Here is a 19,455-nt window from a genome sequence, read left to right as displayed (position 1 = left end):
TGACATAGGAGCGATCTAGCCAGCGAAAACTTATGTGACTAATTCGGGGAATCCACTCTCTCACAACTAAGTATGGTTTTCTAGCTTAAAATTTTTTCATTATGATGAAAATGGTTGAAAAAGAGGCCAAAATCACCAGCTGACAAACGAATACATTCGCTCTATTTTGTAAACTTTTGGAAACTGAACACATAAGAACTTTGTCTTATGTGTGATGAAATTATTGCCAAGGTTGAAGTCAATTATAATAGTATCCAAAAAAATCATTCATGATGAGCGTAGGTGATGGAAAATGTAAACTTGTTGGTCCCGTGTTTTCTGTCGGAGGACCAAAAAATGCTCATCTTGGTATCTACCAACAGTTTCAGGATCTTTACGAGACCAGGATCTTTTTTTGAACTACATAGTCACCTGTGATGAGACTTGGGTTAATGACTACACTTCAGAAAGAAAGAAGTGAGTATGGAATGAAAAAATGAGATGCTGCCCTATTAAAGCCAAAACTCGATTGTCTGTGTGTAAAGTCTTGGAAATTGTGTTCTGGGACTCAAAAATTCTTCCTTTTCTAGATTTTGACCATGAATAGTTAACGAGATGCACTACTGCCAACTTCTTGAATAACTTAAGGCTGATCAAAGGACCAAAAGACAACAATAAGCCATTACGGATGTCATTATTGTAAATATTTTATAGATTAAGTTCGTTTTTTTGCATAATACTTCTGCATAATAATTTTAATAGTTTGTAATGCTATATGCACTTGATAACTAAATTTATTACCCAGAAATGCTTTCTCATACTTTTAGAGTTAATCTATATACTAGAATTAATTATACAGAATTTAACTGCTAAAAAAATTTGAATATATTGATGAATCAATGAATATATTTATTTCAGGGCTCAACCATATGGAAATCAAGAAGTTTATTGGAGAAATGTTTGATTTTACTTGTAGCTTCGCTTTTGCTTATAGTCTTTGTATTTGGAAGTTTACTAAGTGCAGCTGGGAACAGAGAACATCCTCTTCATGTGGTCCATGTTGGTGCTCAAACAAGTGGTAAATATCTTCAAATTATTTTGTTTAAAATATTGTGTTTAAAATATTGTAATAGATATTGTTTTGTTTTTCTAATTGTAACATTTTTGTTTATATCCAAGTAAAAACTTGCTGCATAACTTTGGTTATCTTAAGGAACTACTTTATTTAATGTGGTTTCTAATTTTTTTTTTTTTTTAATTAATACTGTATCTTACAAGAGTCTATTAACCAAATTAGAATCCAGCTGTAAAGTACCAAATAGTAACTCATACCTAACTATCTGAGATTGAGTCCTGCATCATCACAGATTTTCTATAATACTGGTAGATTAAAAAAATGATACAGCTACTTAGTTTTAGTAGGTAGTCGTGGCTGGAAGAAGCCAATCGAAGGTGATAATAAGTTGTGTAAATACACTGATGGAAATGTCTGCTGAGGAATTTACAACGCTGGGATGCTGAAAGAGACCAGACTGATTGATGACTATGATGTGTTATCAACTTTAGAGGGTGTAGAAGACGACATCCAGTAAAGCCCATCAGGGATAGGAATAGGAACCCACTGGATTGGTCTAGTGAAGAAATCATAATTGCAAATCAGCTGATTTTGAAGTCGAGAGTTCTAAGGTTCAAATCTTAGTGAAGGCAGTTACTTTTATACAGATTTGAATACTATATCGTGGATACCAGTGTTCTTTGGTAGTTGGGTTTCAATTAACCACACATCTCAGGAATGGTTGACCTGAGACTGTGCAAGACTACACTTCATTTACATTCATACATGTTACCCTCATTTATCCTTGAAGTAATACCTTAAGGTAGTACTGGAGGCTAAACAGAAAAAGAGAGAGAGAGGGCTAATTGAAACAAATAATCATAAATATAGTTTAGGTTCAATTTTCTTAACATCTGGCATCGTTGGTATTATACAATTTATATAAAAATAGAGTAGCCACTAACCAAAAATGATAAGTATTTACTATCCAAGCACTTTTGGATTATTCCTCTATCATCACGGATTACTGATTAATTATGGATTTTATAGTTTTGCATATAAATTTTTATAAATGGGAATCAAAATGAAAATAAAATTTAAAATTATTCTGTTCATAACAGTTGATTGTCAATAGTTAAAATAAGTCAATGTTAAAAGAAAAACGTCTTATCAGTAAGATGTTTACAACTGTTATCAATTTATTAGCCCACAAGAACCTGATTTCATTAAGAACCGCTCAACCATATCAAATTTTTGTAATTTTCTGTTCTATGTTGGACCTTTGGTATAGTCTCAGAGACAAGTAGACATTATATATTTAGATTTTGAGAAAGCTTTCAATAAAGTTTCACATCAACTTTTGTTTCTCAAGTAGCAGAATTATGTTTTTTCTCCTACATAATGGCCTGGGTTGGTTCTCCTATTTAAAAAAAAAGATCATTTAAACTTAGTGGTGTTCAGTCTAAAAATTAAAAATATACTCTAGTGTGGCGCAGGTTTCCATCCTCATTTCTTCATTGTTTTTTATTTTTATTAACAATGTTTGTAAGGACCTTGAATGTAATTCAACTTAATGCAGAGGACACTAAGATTTATCATGCATGTCTACAAACAATGATCATAGACTTTTTCAGAAAACTAATGTTTCTAGATACATTTACAGTACTTGGAATATTAAGAAAGATAGAATTAAGGATCTTGATGTTACATTTAATTCTAAGCTTTATTAAATGAACAAGAGATAATATAGTTTTAGTGATGAGAAGAAATTTGGGCCTTGTAAAATGGATTTGGAGGCACTTAACTAGAATTGAAACGTGCTCTTTGGTATTTAAGAATTTAGTCAGGAGCCACTTTGAATACGTTTCTGTTGTCTGGAACAGGCCCAGAGATTATTCATGTTGTATATGAAACTGTCCAATATAATTTCCTTTGATGGTTTCAGTATAAATTTATTTTTTTAGTTGGTTTAAACCAACGATGAAATCACTGGTTTTTCCCAGGACTTTCATAACCTATTTTACTCGTGAAAATAATGAAAACAGTTCTTAAGAACAAATGATTAATTTGCTACTTACGACTCGTGAAAATTTCACTCAGATTTCAGCTACCCCGGTGAAATGAGGTCATGCTGAAATTTTTAGAACGTTAATTAATGATTAATGGTCTTTGAACTGTAGAATGTACTAAAATAGGTCCCACAACCGTATCTCCAGTAATTTTTGAGAAACCTAGGGTAAAAACAAATTTGGCTAAAAAAAACTCAATTTTTTTCAAAGTTTTTTAATTTTGACATACAATAACTGTGTTAAATTGGTAACAAACATATAAAACTTTAAATACAACTTGTAGAGAATTTAATTTTGAATAAATCGCTGTAAAGTAAGTTGAAGAGAAAATTTCGAATTTTATTTAGAAATAGTACACCTTTTTCAGAATAGTACTATGAAAACAAAAACCACAATTTTTTTTGGTATTATGAAAAATTTTTTAAAACAAAATTTACTGTTAAAAAATGAAAAAAAATGGAAATTACACAACAACAGTAAAATAAAAAAATAAAAAAAATTACTTAGAAAAACTTTTTTTATTAATAACAGAAATATAATAAAATATTTGAAAAATTATTATTTCAAAGTTGGCAATAAGATAACAACTAATCAAGTATGTGCACAATACTGTATTAGTGTTTAAATCACTCTGTAAAGTACATTATATATATCCAGTACCGTGGAACGACTGCGCTAGTCGTTAGCGAAGGGAAATTTTCTCTGAATTATAGTTTGAACGTGATCGGTTTGCCATTGAAGTAATGCTGTACTTATTTACAACATCCCAACACTGTACGGAAAGACAGCCACCTTGTGACGTTACGGTCGCTACATCACCTCCTCCGTCCGAGCCCAGAAGGGCTTTACCGGAAGTCGTCTTTAGACCCTCTAACTGGTTACATCTTACAGTCATCAGCATCGCCTCGGTCGGGATGCCACCGATGTAAATGCCTCGGCAAACACTGGCATCAGTAAAATATAAATCAAATTTTGCTTTCACGTAGGCCTCAAACGGACATCTTCACATTCAACCTAACATGATTCCCTCAAACTAACTAACAGAGATCGCGGAAGCGTGGACCCCGCGCCTAATATAAATTTGATAACACGTTCGTGACTGCGAATGCCAATGCCGAAGTCAAATCAGTGCTACACTCATACCAATAGAATTACGCAATATAGAATTGTGTAAACAGACCTACATCCAATAAGTCGACCAAATTATGTCTAACAAGGGGAACGTAACCTCATTCCGGCTCGCGCAGGAGCCGGGAACAAACCCCGCACTCACTCACACCCGGTACTATCATGGAGTCTCTCACGGCATTACCAAATCACAATCAGGGACTGCCATCGGCGGGACGAAGCCACGTCCCCGGTCGCACGGTCTACCATACCCCGGCAGTACGGCCACCCCTGCCAGTGCGAACCCCAAATCGAATCACAAACAATACCAATGTAACCGTGGCACGATGTCAATGCACCTACCTCCAACCAATCCAATGGCTAGGCCGCAACCCTAGCCACCCGGGATCCTACCATGATCAAATACCTCGATTAAACTCCCTCTGCAGAGCTGCATACCGCAAGGGTGTGAAGAAAACCAGCCACTATAGACTACTCCTTGCGGATCATCCAGTTAATACGGAGATCCAGAAAGGAATGTATTCTCTCAAGTTCCCTAACAGCTCGTGAACGTTCGACCTCATATCGGGGACAGACACAGAAGACGTGGTTCACTGTATCATCAGTTCCACAATCTGGCGATTGACTCGAATTCACCAAACGAAACCTAGCCAAACTCACCCGAAAGGCACCATGCCTGAAGAGAAACTGTGTGATATACCGATTGGGGTAAACCCATCTAATCACATCTAAATCAGACACTACAGGAAATATACCATGCGTGTAGCAACCTGTGAGGATTCATCCCACCTGATCTGCCAAGATGCAAGGTCCCGGTCTTCAATCTCCTGCTTTCGTTCTGGCATCAATAGGTTATTTACCTTGGAAATGTAGTGTTCTTTATGCTCATTAGCTAAGATATCTATTGGTTTGACTCTGGCTGTAACACAGACTGCCTCCTGCAAGATTGTTCTATAACCGTCTATAACATCCAGCAAGAGGAGTCGCTGGGCCTGCAGAAAAATGTCTGTGTAACACCTAAAAGCCAAGCAGTGAGGCTCTTAAGCCACATCATTGTGGTTTTCTTTGGGCTGAAAATCATTTTATGTTGGAGACTCCACAGCCGGATTGTTAAACAGAGGAATAAGCTGATTTGGAATTCAATCTGGGTGTGTGTAATGGTAATCTTACAGCTGCTGCAACAGAATATGAAATAAGTTTTTGCAATCGCAGGATTCCAGATCTAAATCCAGGACCTAAACAATTAGCGCGAATGTTTGCAATCTTCCTCGATACTGGTTCACTACCTAGTATTCGTACCAGCTTCAAACGATCTGTCTAACAGGATGCTATTATTGATGAAATTATCAATGCTTTTCAGTGCAGTCCAGGTGTCAGTGTACGACATCTTTCTAAATGGATCGAAGTTTCATATTCGTGGGTTTGGAGGACACAAACAAAACAAGTTTTATCTTTATCATAAACAGTCAGTTCAACATCCTCATAACATTTAAACAAACAGCGGTTATGAAGTTATTAACAATTAAAGTCTGCATGGCCGCCATTGTGAAACGGATTGAGAGATCAGGTTTATTATTTTTTTTACAAGTAAACCTCTAGGTATCCTAGCAGTATATAAAATTTCAGGGCGATATTTGGACATATGTTGATATAAAGTTTTTTTCCATATTTCAAAGTGGGGGACCCATTCCCTGAATTCTTGAAATGGTTTTTAGAAACACTCTCTGTCTTTCACTCTCTCTATCTCTGTGTGTGTGTGTGTGTGTGTGTGTGTGTGTGTGTGTATATACACACATTAAGTAACTTAATTACATATGAGTACATATATTAAAGTCTAAGAAAAAATAAAACTTTGTACTTTCTATGCCTAAACTATAAAATTTAAATTATTTTTTCTAAAAATTGTGATTGATAAATAAATTTATCTTTTAGCAATAGCATTTAGCTTCTGTCTTTGTTTTTTGTAATCAAGTTATAATTTATTCTTTGTACACTTACACATTTATTTCTGGTGCAGAAATTTACTTTTTTAGTGAGACCTTTTAGAGAATTCTGTTTATAACATAAGATTGCTATTAATACAGCAGAAATTTATATTATTTATTACTAATTGATAGTTCATAAATTATGTTATTCAAAAGAAAATTTTTGGGAACTGGAAAATTTATATAGCGATAGAAAAAGTCATACAAGCATTATTTTGAGATATTCAAGGGTTTACAGGATAAACATTTGAATAAACTTCAATAATTCAGATTATGAAGCACGAAATTTGACAATAAAATCTTTTGTAAGTGATACAACATTTGAGCTACTAGTTCCCACACAAAACTGTTTAAAAACCAGCACCTGATCTAGTTTATACAGACTATTTCTGTAATTATTTACTAATTTATTACCCTTCAAAAATAATTATAACATTGTTACTTAACTGCTTCTTGAATCTTATGTAGGATATCAATAATTAATGTTATTGATCATTACTTTTCAGATGAGATGTACTGCTTAACAGAAACATGTATTACAACGGCAGCTTCGCTATTAACCTCCATTGATAAATCTGTTGATCCTTGTGAAGATTTTTATGAATTTGCTTGTGGAAGCTGGGTACGAGCAAATCCTATACCAGATGGAAAATCCATGTGGGGAACATTCACTAAGCTCGATCAACAAAACCAGCTAATAGTTAAGAATGCTTTACGTAAGTATTTATTTTTTTTAAGGGTTTATACTAAAATAAAAACTTTATAGCAGAGCCGTTCTAGCAAGGCACTTTCTCCTCTACTTACAGCTGTACATCTACTCCCCTCTGCCAGTGCCTTGCTATAACTGCTCAGCTACACTTATTCATTTCAATGTAACAAGTGCTTTATTATACGAGTATTTTAAATGTATAAAAAACTTAATATAATATAAATGTTGAAGAGTTGTAAGGACCTCAATAGTTTTATTATTAATTATTTTCTTAACTGTGTCAATGAATTAATTCTTTGACTACAGGAACTCTACAATTACTATACTACTATAATCATCATTTCCACACTGACCCAAATCACTTCACCTTCCCATTTATTACTCTAATTCATTATTGTTTTTTTTTAATTTTGTTTGTTTTATAAATACCTCACATTTACAAGTACTAAACAAATAATGTAATTAGTGTTATGATGTTATAGTGAATATAATATTGAGGGAAAAGTGCTAGAAAATTGCACTCACTGTAAAACAACTTATTTATTGCTCTAATGTATATAAGAAATATAATTAAAATGACCTGAATAAGATTTAAATTTCTTTTTGAAAAGTGTGAAAATTAGCAGTGTCTTGATTAGTCAAAAATAATTGTTTTGGCCCATTTAAAATTTTGTATCAGTCAGAGATCACATTTTGATAGAATGGGTTAATTTGGTCTCTTTCTTTCATCATTAACAATCTATGGACAGAAAAATTTACCATTACTATTTTTTATAACCCCATCCTTGACTATCCAGCATTCTCTTTACTGGTATATATGTGGTTTCTAGATGATTTCAAAAAATTACAAAATTAACGCTTATTGCAACAATACATGAGTATAGTATTTGGATAGGGTTATCTATACAAAACTACAAGTAAAATTCTCTCTAAATATTCTCTTTAATTTTTTAATTAATTCAAATTCTTATTTTGCAGTATGTTAATGAGCACAAATGAAAACTAAATAAAAGTTTAACGATTACTGTAATTATAAAATGCTCAAATTTTTTTATATATTTGATTAATATGAAATTTACTTCTTTACTTTATTAGATTTACTGAAAAAATTAAGTTTATTTTAAATGTATTTTTTAAGATAATGTAACAAAATAAGCCCCATTTTTAAGCCATATGTGAGTTAACAAGTTTGCAACCGATTCATAATTGAATCAGGTGACCTCATAAAGGATTTACATAAATCATAAATTTGAAAAAAGGTTTTTACAATGACTCATTTTGATCAAATACTGGTTACAATTAAGAATAGTTTTTGTATTTTTACTTTTAAAAAATATGGATAGATGTTTAATAAAGAACAAAAATATATATATATATATATATATATGCTGTATCATGAGAAATAGACACATACAAACATGTCTGTATGATGACATCACACAGACATCAGTTGCTACATACTACAGAGCCTAAAATCTTATTCATTCTAGCTTCATTTGTCTATACTGTGTATTGTGTTTCACAGAGTTATTAGTGTTTTGCCATATTTTTATCAATTCTTTATAATAAAAAAGTGATTTTTCTCATTTTTATTTGGTACAACATGGCTTCTGCTGAAGTTCATGGGTGTTCAAATCATCCAGACAATTTTTTTATGTTTATGGTAAACTTACGGCTAAATCTCAAAAAAGATTATTTTTTCTGAATTGATAAAAATAGCTTAAAAATTTTATTTTTATTGCACACTGGATAAAGATAAAATCTGGGCCCCTCATGTTATTTGCATATGGTGCTCAGTAACTCTAACTGAATGGTTGAAGGGGAAATGATGAGCTATGCCATTTGCTGTACTGGTGGCTTGGCAAGAGCTTATGGACTATTCCACTGACTGCTACTTTTGTATGACAAATATGTTTAGATTTTCAAAAATAGTAAGTTCATAAAATATGCAGATGTCTTAGCTCTAAAGCCAGTACCACACAGAGAGGAATTACCTGTACCTGTACCACCATCTAATCCAACATTGCTAGAAGAACAATCTGAAAATGAAGCAGATGATGTCGAGGATACTGTAAAATTTCTTCCAGTATCTGATGAGAAATCACTTCATGTAATTCAACAACATGAGCTTAATGATTTAGTTTGCGATTTACAGCTACCAAAGCAGCAAGCTGAACTTCTGGGGTCTAGACTGCAACAGTGGAATCTTTTAGTGGAAAACACAAAAGTTACTACATTTAGAACCCAAAATAAAACTCTATCAACTTGTTTTACTATGAAAATTTCATTGTGCATTTGTACTGAAGTCGATGGCCTGATGAAAGAGCTTGGAATTCAGCATATTCCTGAACAATGGTGTCATTTATTGACTTTTCTAAAAGTTAGCATGAAAGCAGTTTTATTGCATAATGGAAACAGCCATCCATTCCATCAGCTCATGCAGTCGATATGAAATAAACATATGAAAGAAACTTTATAGTATCAATATTAGAGGCAATAAAATACAAGGAGCATATGTGGCAAATTTGCAGTGATCTGAAAGTTGTGTTACTTCTTGGTTAAGAAGATGGATTTATGAAATATTGTTGTTTTCTTTGTCTTTGGGATAGTCATAATACAAAAAGTCATTACCAAGCAAAGAAGTGGCCATTGTGACAGAACTGTGTGGCAGGTGAAAAAAATGTAAAGCATTTATTATTAATTAAGAGTGGTAAAATCATACTGCTCCCACTTCACATAAAATTCAGACTCATGAAAAATTTTATAAAGGCACTAGACAAAGATGGACCAGGATTTAATCATTTAAAAATAAGTTTTCCTAATGAGTGAGGTAAGCTCAAGGAGGGTATATTTATCACTTCAAATCAAGAAACTGCTTAAGGACTCAACTTTTGACGATAAACTTAGCAAATGTGAACTAGCTGCATGGAAGTCCTTCAAAGATGTTGTTGGTGGTTTTTTAGGCAACAGAAAGATGAAAACTATGTTATTTTGGTTAATAAGCTATTGGATATCTACAAACGTTTAGGATTAGGATGTCATTAAAAATTCATTTCCTACACTCCCATATAAACTTTATTACTGAAAAACCACGGAAGATGGGATCTTGGAATGATGAGTGACTATTGTTGGTTTTTGTGTAGAGATACTGATCAAACATCATACAAGCGAAAACATTTGTCAACATATTTTAAAAATTAAAGTAAAACAATTCCAGTGATTTAAACTTTTAAAAATTGTTGTTTTAAAGACATTTCTAAAGATTTAGACTTTTAGAAACTGTTGTTTTAAAATTATATTAATTTATTTCAATTTATCTGTATTTGAATAAATAAAAATTCAGTAGATTTGAACAAATTTTAAATGAATACACATAAATAATAATTTTTTTTAAATATTGGTTTGACGGTGATTATGCATTTACTGGAAGATAAATCATATGTATCTAAAAAATTTGACATACTTCACAAATTCTGATAAAAGTTTTGAATTCAGCACCCCAAAATTAGTTAAAATCACCATATATGATTCCAGATACACAAAAAAAATTTATTGGTTAGTGTTATTGTATTGTGAGGGAAAAAATTGTTAGGGAAGTATTTGAATGAGAAAGCTGTAGCTCATCAGATACAAAGCAGATGAACAAATAAATGGACATGAATAATTTAGTGGAATTTAATTACAGGAGAATAAAAGAGCCAGCAGAACACTAAACTTAATTCTGTAATATCATCTCTTTTTTACCATGCCTTAACAAGCAAATATAATTAGCAAGCAATATCACAATTTCATAGTCAGTACTGGTTTACTGAAGTTAAAGATAAAAACTTATAATTCTTAACTTCAGTAAACTAGTGAAATCAGATACTTCCTCATTTTACAAAATTTCTGGTATCAGCAAGGCTGTTACTTTATAAAACCTAACTCTGTCCTTAATTAGTTCTTTAATTTTATGTGGAAAAGTCATTTTTTTTACAACATATATTTCAACAATCAGTACAAAATCATTCGTCATTAATTTTTTATTCACATCCTGGGAAAGAATGCCTTGATGTAAGGATTATAGGTGTGATAGGCAACCGAAGCTTTGGAGGGTCCTTGAATTTTCTTGCCTGTTCCTAATTGTTTATTTTGTGCTACAATTTCCCACAATTTCTGCTTAATGAAGGTGATCATCCTTTTTCCACATCTATCCCTTCTCTTTTCAATATCCCTTCTTATATATTTTGGCTTCTCTGGGCAAAGGAGAAACCTAGCAAAATAAAAGAAAAAGATAGTTTACTTGCTTTGGCAGAAACTCTCTTAATTGAAATGGTGAACTTAAAATAACTAGTTATTAAATAAATTAATTAGCTAAGTGTAAAGAAGATAGATGATATCTCATACTTTAACAGACATAATCACTTATTTCTTAATCATGATATTACTCATTAAATTCATCACACTATGATATAATGATTACTGAATGATAGAATCTTATAAAAACTTTAATTGATAGTCAATATCAGAATACTTACAAATAGTTTAGCTCACATGCTGGTAATATAAAGATGGAATTTTTAAAATGAATTTATTCATGTAAATACAATTTTAATATAAGTATTTTTTTTTTCTTCTGTATTTGGTTTACTAGATAATCAGAAGTCTTTTTTAACATTTAAAAAATGCATATAATGTGTAAATTCATGTTTCTAATGTGTTGCACATTGCAGTCACTGAAGTAAAAATGCTAATCAATATTTTTATATACACATAGAAAAGCCATTTAATTCAATGAAGAGTAAAGCAGAAAAGAAAGCTAAACTCTATTACCTGTCGTGTATGGATCCCAACGATACAGTGGAAGCACTTGGTGCTCAACCAATGCTTGATTTATTACGTGAAGTTGGTGGATGGAATGTAACAGGAGATTATTTCAACATTTCTAACTGGAATCTACAAACTACACTGCACACTCTTCAGAACAAATATAACATGGGTGGATTATTTACATGGGCTGTTATGGAAGATGACAGAAATTCCAGCATGTATATAATTCAGGTATGTGAAAATAAATTATAATGAAATAATATTTTCATGTATAGGCAAAATTATTTGCTTGCTTCATATTTTGGAGAATAAATGCTGGTAGCATGGATAAGATTAAATAATGGGTTTACTCTCTTAAAAGATTAATTAATTATAGATTATCTCCTTTAACATGAAGTTTAAATGAGAGATATCCTTTTCTGCATGACTCTGCAAATTGTGGTAGCCGAACTTGAATATCAGACGAAAATAGAAAATCTCTATTTTAGTCACAAAAGAACACATTGTGGATTTTTGTTGTTATTAACTTTGCAGAAGGAGAAAAGTATACAAATAAAAAGAAACTTAAATTTAACAGAAATTTTATTTATTAAAATAATATATAAATCTCACATTCAATTGATTCAAATACAGAAAGTAAAGTTAGCATGTAGTCCTTTTTAGCAGGTGCTTCTTTTCATCTTTTCAGTTGTGTGTTATGCTTAACGCTTTATATTTTCTTTCCTTTTACTAAATTATTGATGCTGCCAGTACAAGATAAATAATTTAATCTAATGAATTAATTTTTTGCAAAGTTACTTGATATGTTTGATATTCTTCTCCAGTTTTTTATTCTGTTCTAAATTTTAATTAAAATATTTTCTATATCTTGCACCACCAAATATTAGCACTAATCTTTGCAATCCATATTAATCATTCCTTTAGCAATTCTTTTCATTACTTAGTGAACTAAACGTGGATATCTTAAGAAATATGAATAGGATCATAAAATAATAAATTTATAAATATTTTAAATAATATACTTACATTTCTTTTTGGCAACTTCTTTTGTAGAAATAAAACTTTTGTATTTTTATCATACTCCTACTATCACAAGAGATGTGAGTTCAGTACATTATTTTTATAAGTGTCTAAACAGTTTAATATATAAATAGAGAATTCTATTTATTCAAGAACTACTATTAAAAACTGATGTATTAGAAATTTCTTTTTAAAACAATTTTCTCACATAAAAGTTGTCAGTGAAAAAAATATTTTCTATTCTTACTAGCAGAATAATCAGATAGATATAAAATGTCTGTACTAATTATTCCAAAATAGTTATTAAATTAAATAAACCAAGTAAACCATTACTTTAATAATTTATTTGGTAGTGCATAAATTTATGTTGATCTTTATGTTTGTGAATGTGTAATATTTACACATTCTAATTTGTAATTTTTATTAATATCTAAATTTTTTTTAATTTTAATGTAATGTTTTCATTTTGCTGAACTTTTACAAAACATTTTTAGTTTTAAACAAAAGATAGTGAGTGGTAATATGTTTTTTATGTATGTTTACTGTAGTATTAAAAAGTAACAATGTCTATAACAAAAATTAATTAATTTTTGTAATGTTTATCATTTTTTTTCAGGTTGATCAAGGAGGTCTTACATTACCAACAAGAGACACATATCTAAATAAAACAGCTAATGAGAAAGTTCTGAAAGAATATCTTGAGTATATGACAAAGGTATAAAATCAGATTTCATAGGTTAACTATTTCTAGTTAAGAAGTTAATAAGGTTTCTCTATAAACTAAAATCGATCATTAACTCTAGTAAATTATTATTAACAGTTTTTTTAACTTAGCATTTTTTTACATCATCTGGTTTCATTATCAGTTTTTTCACCTTCCACTTTATCCATATATGTGGCTAATGTACATAATGAAAAGATATGTCTGAAATTATCACAATAAAAATAAAAACCAGCCAGTCTGCTATCTTGGGAAGTGGCTGAGGTAAACTGAATGCTTGGATAACTATCAAAACATTGCAAATCTATATTTAATAATTTCGAAATACAAGATATTTTTTTGCAGAGTTCTGTTTTTATGGAGGTATGATTAGAATAAATGTATACATACAATTCAAAAGCTATGGCTATGACCTGGATTGCTAATCCCAAAAGTTCAAATAAAATACAAACAAAACCAGGCTGATAAAAAACATACAAGGAAAACTAGAATATTTGTTTTCACCACAGATACTTTATTTTAGGGCAGAAATTATTGCAGTAGCATAGTCTGTTTTATAAACACTATTATATTGTTTAGCGCATCTTAGAATTAGGAAGAAACTCCTGATAGATTTGACTGATTTGCAAAAACTGAACAGTTTTCTTGTTTGTAATAAATCTTATAAACTTTATCAAATTAAAATCCTGTTTTTTGTTGTTTTTTTTTTCTAAAATATAATAACTCTGTAAGAATTTTAATGGGAGAAACAATACTGAGATCTGAATTTAAGAGAGCATTAAAAGATTTAAATGGCAGAAAGGCTCCTGGAATAGACCTGTAGAATTACTGCGCAGTGCAGGGGAGGAAGCGATTGATAGATTATACAAACTGGTGTGTAATATTTATGAAAAAGGGGAATTTCCGTCAGACTTCAAAAAAAGTGTTATAGTCATGATACCAAAGAAAGCAGGGGCAGATAAATGTGAAGAATACAGAATAATTAGTTTAACTAGTCATGCATCAAAAATCTTAACTAGAATTCTATACAGAAGAATTGAGAGGAGAGTGGAAGAAGTGTTAGGAGAAGACCAATTTGGTTTCAGGAAAAGTATAGGGACAAGGGAAGCAATTTTAGGCCTCAGATTAATAGTAGAAGGAAGATTAAAGAAAAACAAACCAACATACTTGTCGTTTATAGACCTAGAAAAGGCATTCGATAACGTAGACTGGAATAAAATGATCAGCATTTTAAAAAAGTTAGGGTTCAAATACTGAGATAGAAGAACAATTGCAAACATGTACAGGAACCAAACAGCAACAGTAATAATTGAAGAACATAAGAAAGAAGCCGTAATAAGAAAGGGAGTCCGACAAGGATGTTCCCTATCTCCGTTACTTTTTAATCTTTACATGGATCTAGCAGTTAATAATGTTAAAGAACAATTTAAATTCGGAGTAACAGTACAAGGTGAAAAGATAAAGATGCTACGATTTGCTGATGATATAGTAATTCTAGCCGAGAATAAAAAGGATTTAGAAGAAACAATGAACGGCATAGATGAAGTCCTACGCAAGAACTATCGCATGAAAATAAACAAGAACAAAACAAAAGTAATGAAATGTAGTAGAAATAACAAAGATGGCGCACTGAATGTGAAAATAGGAGGAGAAAAGATTATGGAGATAGAAGAATTTTGTTATTTGGGCTTCTAAAAGATTAGAAGCTTTTGAAATGTGGTGCTATAGGAGAATGTTAAAAATCAGATGGGTGGATAAAGTGACAAATGAAGAGGTATTGCGACAAATAGATGAAGAAAGAAGCATTTGGAAAAATATAGTTAAAAGAAGAGACAGTCTTATAGGCCACATACTAAGGCATCCTGGAATAGTCCCTTTAATATTGGAAGGACAGGTAGAAGGAAAAAATTGTGTAGGCAGGCCACGTTTGGAATATGTAAAACAAATTGTTAGGGATGTAGGATGTAGAGGGTATACTGAAATGAAACGACTAGCACTAGATAGGGAATCTTGGAGAGCTGCATCAAACCAGTCAAATGACTGAAGACAAAAAAAAAAAAAGAATTGTAACACCGAAATCAAAATCTCTGGATTGAATTTAAAAAAAAGAATTTCAAGGAAGGAAAATTTTGAGTCCTAGATGAAGTAATATTCTGTGTTGCAGCATTAAAAAGGTGACTAATAAAATTTGGAAGAATGTAAGAAATTCATTCTTTTATTCTTGGTATAGAGGAATGAAAAATGTGATTTTTGTCAAACTATTTTATACTTCACATTATGGAAACAAATTGTTAATAAAAATTAGAGTGAAAACTTCTTAGTAAATATACTTCATCATGCTTTTTGGGCATAAACAACATTTTGAGATCAGAATCTAGAATATCATAAGCAGTGTTAAAAAGAGAAAACAAAATAATTCAGCTGCTTGAGAGCTTACATAAATGTGCAGTAGTTTTGTAGAAATAAGTGAACAGTTTCAACTAGTTAAGTAGTCATATTTTTCTTGCCAAAAAATTGCTAACTGTAACAAAATTTTGTTACAAAAGTACCTAACATGAAGTTTTTAATATAGCCTCTTATGCATACCTAAAAAATTATAAAAAACATTACAGAAATAATTTTCTTAAAATTAAATAAATAAATTTAAATAAATTTTAATATTTTTACATTAAGGATTATTCACTGGCAAACTTGTATAAAATTAAACATAAGAAAAAAGAATTAAAAAAAAAAATTATAATTAAGAAAAAGTTGTTTTCCAATGATTTACTCAAATGTGACTGACCATAAATTTTACATTTAAATTTTAATCTACTTATGCTTAAAACTTGAATGCAACAGTTTTCATTTTTAAAAATACATAGAATTTGTAAAAAATTTGGTAGATTTTTTTTTTATTCTGAAGTTTCTAATAATGCCAGTTTTAAAACTACAATTTCTTACATTAGACCACCACTACTACTACTACTATCACTATATCATTATTACTATTACTATGTATATATTTTTGGTGAAAAATTATTAAAGGAAAACATAAATCATGTTTATTTTTATTTTTTTAAATTTACAATTTACCTAGAGTATTCTATTCAAATTTGTGGAAGTGAAATAAAAGATTAACTTACAATGAAACCAAATAATCTATCAATAATTAAAACAAATTGAATGCTGTGGTTTTGTTTTATTGTAACAGAAATTGTAAATTGTATTTACTCATTATGTTAGATTGGTGTACTTTTGGGAGGTGAAGAAAATTCAACAAGAGAGCAAATGAGGGAAGTAATAAAATTTGAAACGCACTTGGCAGAAATCACAATTCCTTCTGATGAAAGAAGAGATGAAGAAAAAGTTTACCATCGAATGGCAGTTGCTGATTTGGAGGAGCTAGCACCATTTGTGAGTAAAATTAAAGGAAAATAAGTTATAAAATTATGTTTGTTCTAATCCTATATGAGTAAGTGTGAATGCTTGATTAAAACACATTAGGAGATGCAGATAGTTTTCAATGCTTAAATGGAATTTAAATTAAATTTGTGAATTAGAACATTACAATTAATAATAATGGGTACTTATTGTAACTTCACAGTTTGAGTCCAACAATTTACAAATTTAGATTTAATTTGAACCAACAAAATTAATTTTAACCAAAGTAAACTGGTATTACCACAAATCAGTATGTTTTCATTCTAGTCTTGAATTGCTATTCCTTTTCTTACTGAATCACATAAATTTTATTAGTGTTTGTGAAAAATAGATACGTTTTAAAATGTGTTTGTAAGTTAGGTAACATTTTTAAATTATTTCATATGAAAATATTTAAACAATTTACTATAATTATTTTTTGTTCATTATATAAAATACATAAATGGAAATTACATTCATTTTTATGTTCCATTTCAAATTTTACATTTTAACCATAATAAGTTTAGTGGTAAGTGGTAAATTTTGTGTTAGAAAATTGTTGAGAATGTTGATCTTTAAGTGACAAAATAATAAATACCTATTAATTAAGATTATTAATTAAAAATGTTGATCTCAATGGCAAAGTGATAGCATCTCACCCTTTCATCCGGAGGTACCAGTTTTCAGTCTCAATCAAGCTGGTATCTTTCATACACTACAAATTTCCATTTAAAAATTTCCATGAACAAGTTTCAGGAAGCTTCTTTGGTGAATTAATGAATTAATTCATCATTAAAAAAAAAATGTATTAAAAGTATTATCTTAATGATAAGGAATTACAGAAAGAAATTTCAGTCACTTTTTTATTTACAGCTATTGTGTTTATTAATAAAAGTTCATAATTTTGTTCTAGTACATATGAACTTAATTTTCAAACTAAAAGTAATAAAAACTAATAGCAAGAAAATTTAAAAAATCATTAAAAAAATACTGAATAAGATTGTCGAGAAGTCAGACAAAATATGATCTAACATTCTAACTTGAAAATCACTCCAATTTATTATATTCTTATCATTTACAGTTATAAACCATATTTAGTAGAACAAGTGTAGCAAAGAACAGAAACAGATTAATTACAACAGTAATTAAGAAAAGACAATATTTAAAAAAAACCAACTACAAAATGAGTTTTTCCTTATCTGTAACTCCTAATACCCCTATTCAACTTATATTATATTTATATTCTATTTTATATTTTATGTTATAGTTTATATTATAGTATTAATTTTCTCTTTATAATTACAAATTCTTCCTCTTATTTTGTATTGCATAAATGAATAAAAATGTGAGAATTTTATTATTTTTAGATGTCTTGGACAGAATACCTTTCAGATGCACTAAGGTTGGTAAATAAGAAAATAACAAATAAAGAAAAAGTTGTGGTCTATGCACCAGAATATTTAGCAAATTTGACTAAAATTATAATTGAATACAACAATACAAAAGAAGGTAAAATGTAAGTACAAATTACATTAATTATTTAATTGTTCAAGTGTAATTTTAAGTATTAAAAATATTAATATCTATGTAGGATATTAAAAACAGAATTGGAATTCAATCTGTACTAAAACTTAAAATATAGTCCTTTCCTTATATAGCACTGGAGTGGTGACATGTAAAAGGTCACACAACTGGCAATGTTGATCTGAGGGACTGATATTTTGTATCAGTTTTTTTAGCATGCTATATAAAATAAATAATGATAGTTTCTATTATCCTTTTTATGACAAAAAGATTACAATGCCTTTTTATAAAGTTTATGCAGTGAAAATATTTTTTTTCTCAGTTATAAAATAGTAATGCATAATTAATTTAGAACAATGTATTCTAAATTTTATATATAAATATATATCAAAAAACAAGAACTTAACCATCAAACACAGTAACAGGAACACTAAAAAAAACTAATACCAGTAGTCAACGTTTGGTGGGATCCCGCATCATCAGTCAGTACATAGTTCTACAATTACATCAACAAATCACAGAAACAGAAAAGAAAAAAAAACTTAAAAATGTAGGAAACATAAACCCTGACAACCACAAAATTTGTAACAAGCCAACTTCACTGTCATACTGGAATGAAGTTTTTAAGTTATTATTTCTTTTTTGTTTTTGTTATTTGTTGATGTAATTGTAAAATTATGTACCGACTGATGATGCAGGATCCCATGGAAGTCGACTATTGGTATTAGTGTTTTTAGGTTTTTCTGTTACTGTGTTTGGTAATTAAGTTGATGTTTTTTGAGTTTAAGTGGGTCAGTGGTTAGTATGTTGATGAACTATTTGAATTTTCAGAAAGTTTTATATATATATTTTTTTATTATATATATGTATATAATGATTGTAAGAACTTTAGTACAGTAAATATTACAAATAGACTTTCAACAAAGAAAGTAATTAGGGGCACAAAATAATTTTGGGGCATAGTGAAACTATAAGAAAATTTTATTTTGGCTTGTAATTTAAGAAATGGAAGAGTTCTAAATCCATTATAGAGGTGTTTTTTTTTCAATTAAAGA

The 19,455-nt window shown here is 30.0% G+C and overlaps 1 protein-coding gene across 3 annotated transcripts in view; it reads left to right on the top strand.

Moving 5' to 3' along the window:
* Positions 1-19,455, top strand: part of Nep3 (M13 family metallopeptidase neprilysin 3) — a 175,514-nt gene that overhangs the window by 115,135 nt on the left and 40,924 nt on the right. For all 3 annotated transcript variants that reach the window (XM_075382059.1, XM_075382060.1, XM_075382058.1), the window contains exons 3-8: positions 898-1,057; positions 6,722-6,931; positions 11,681-11,964; positions 13,370-13,468; positions 16,700-16,870; positions 18,244-18,392. In XM_075382059.1, coding sequence (XP_075238174.1) covers positions 898-1,057; positions 6,722-6,931; positions 11,681-11,964; positions 13,370-13,468; positions 16,700-16,870; positions 18,244-18,392 — 1,073 coding nt within the window. The remainder of the gene's footprint in view (positions 1-897; positions 1,058-6,721; positions 6,932-11,680; positions 11,965-13,369; positions 13,469-16,699; positions 16,871-18,243; positions 18,393-19,455) is intronic.

Source organism: Lycorma delicatula, chromosome 1 (genome assembly GCF_047948215.1).
Source record: "Lycorma delicatula isolate Av1 chromosome 1, ASM4794821v1, whole genome shotgun sequence".
NCBI lineage: Eukaryota > Metazoa > Arthropoda > Insecta > Hemiptera > Fulgoridae > Lycorma > Lycorma delicatula.
Note: the sequence above shows the minus strand (reverse complement) of the source record. Positions and strands in the feature narration are given on the sequence as shown.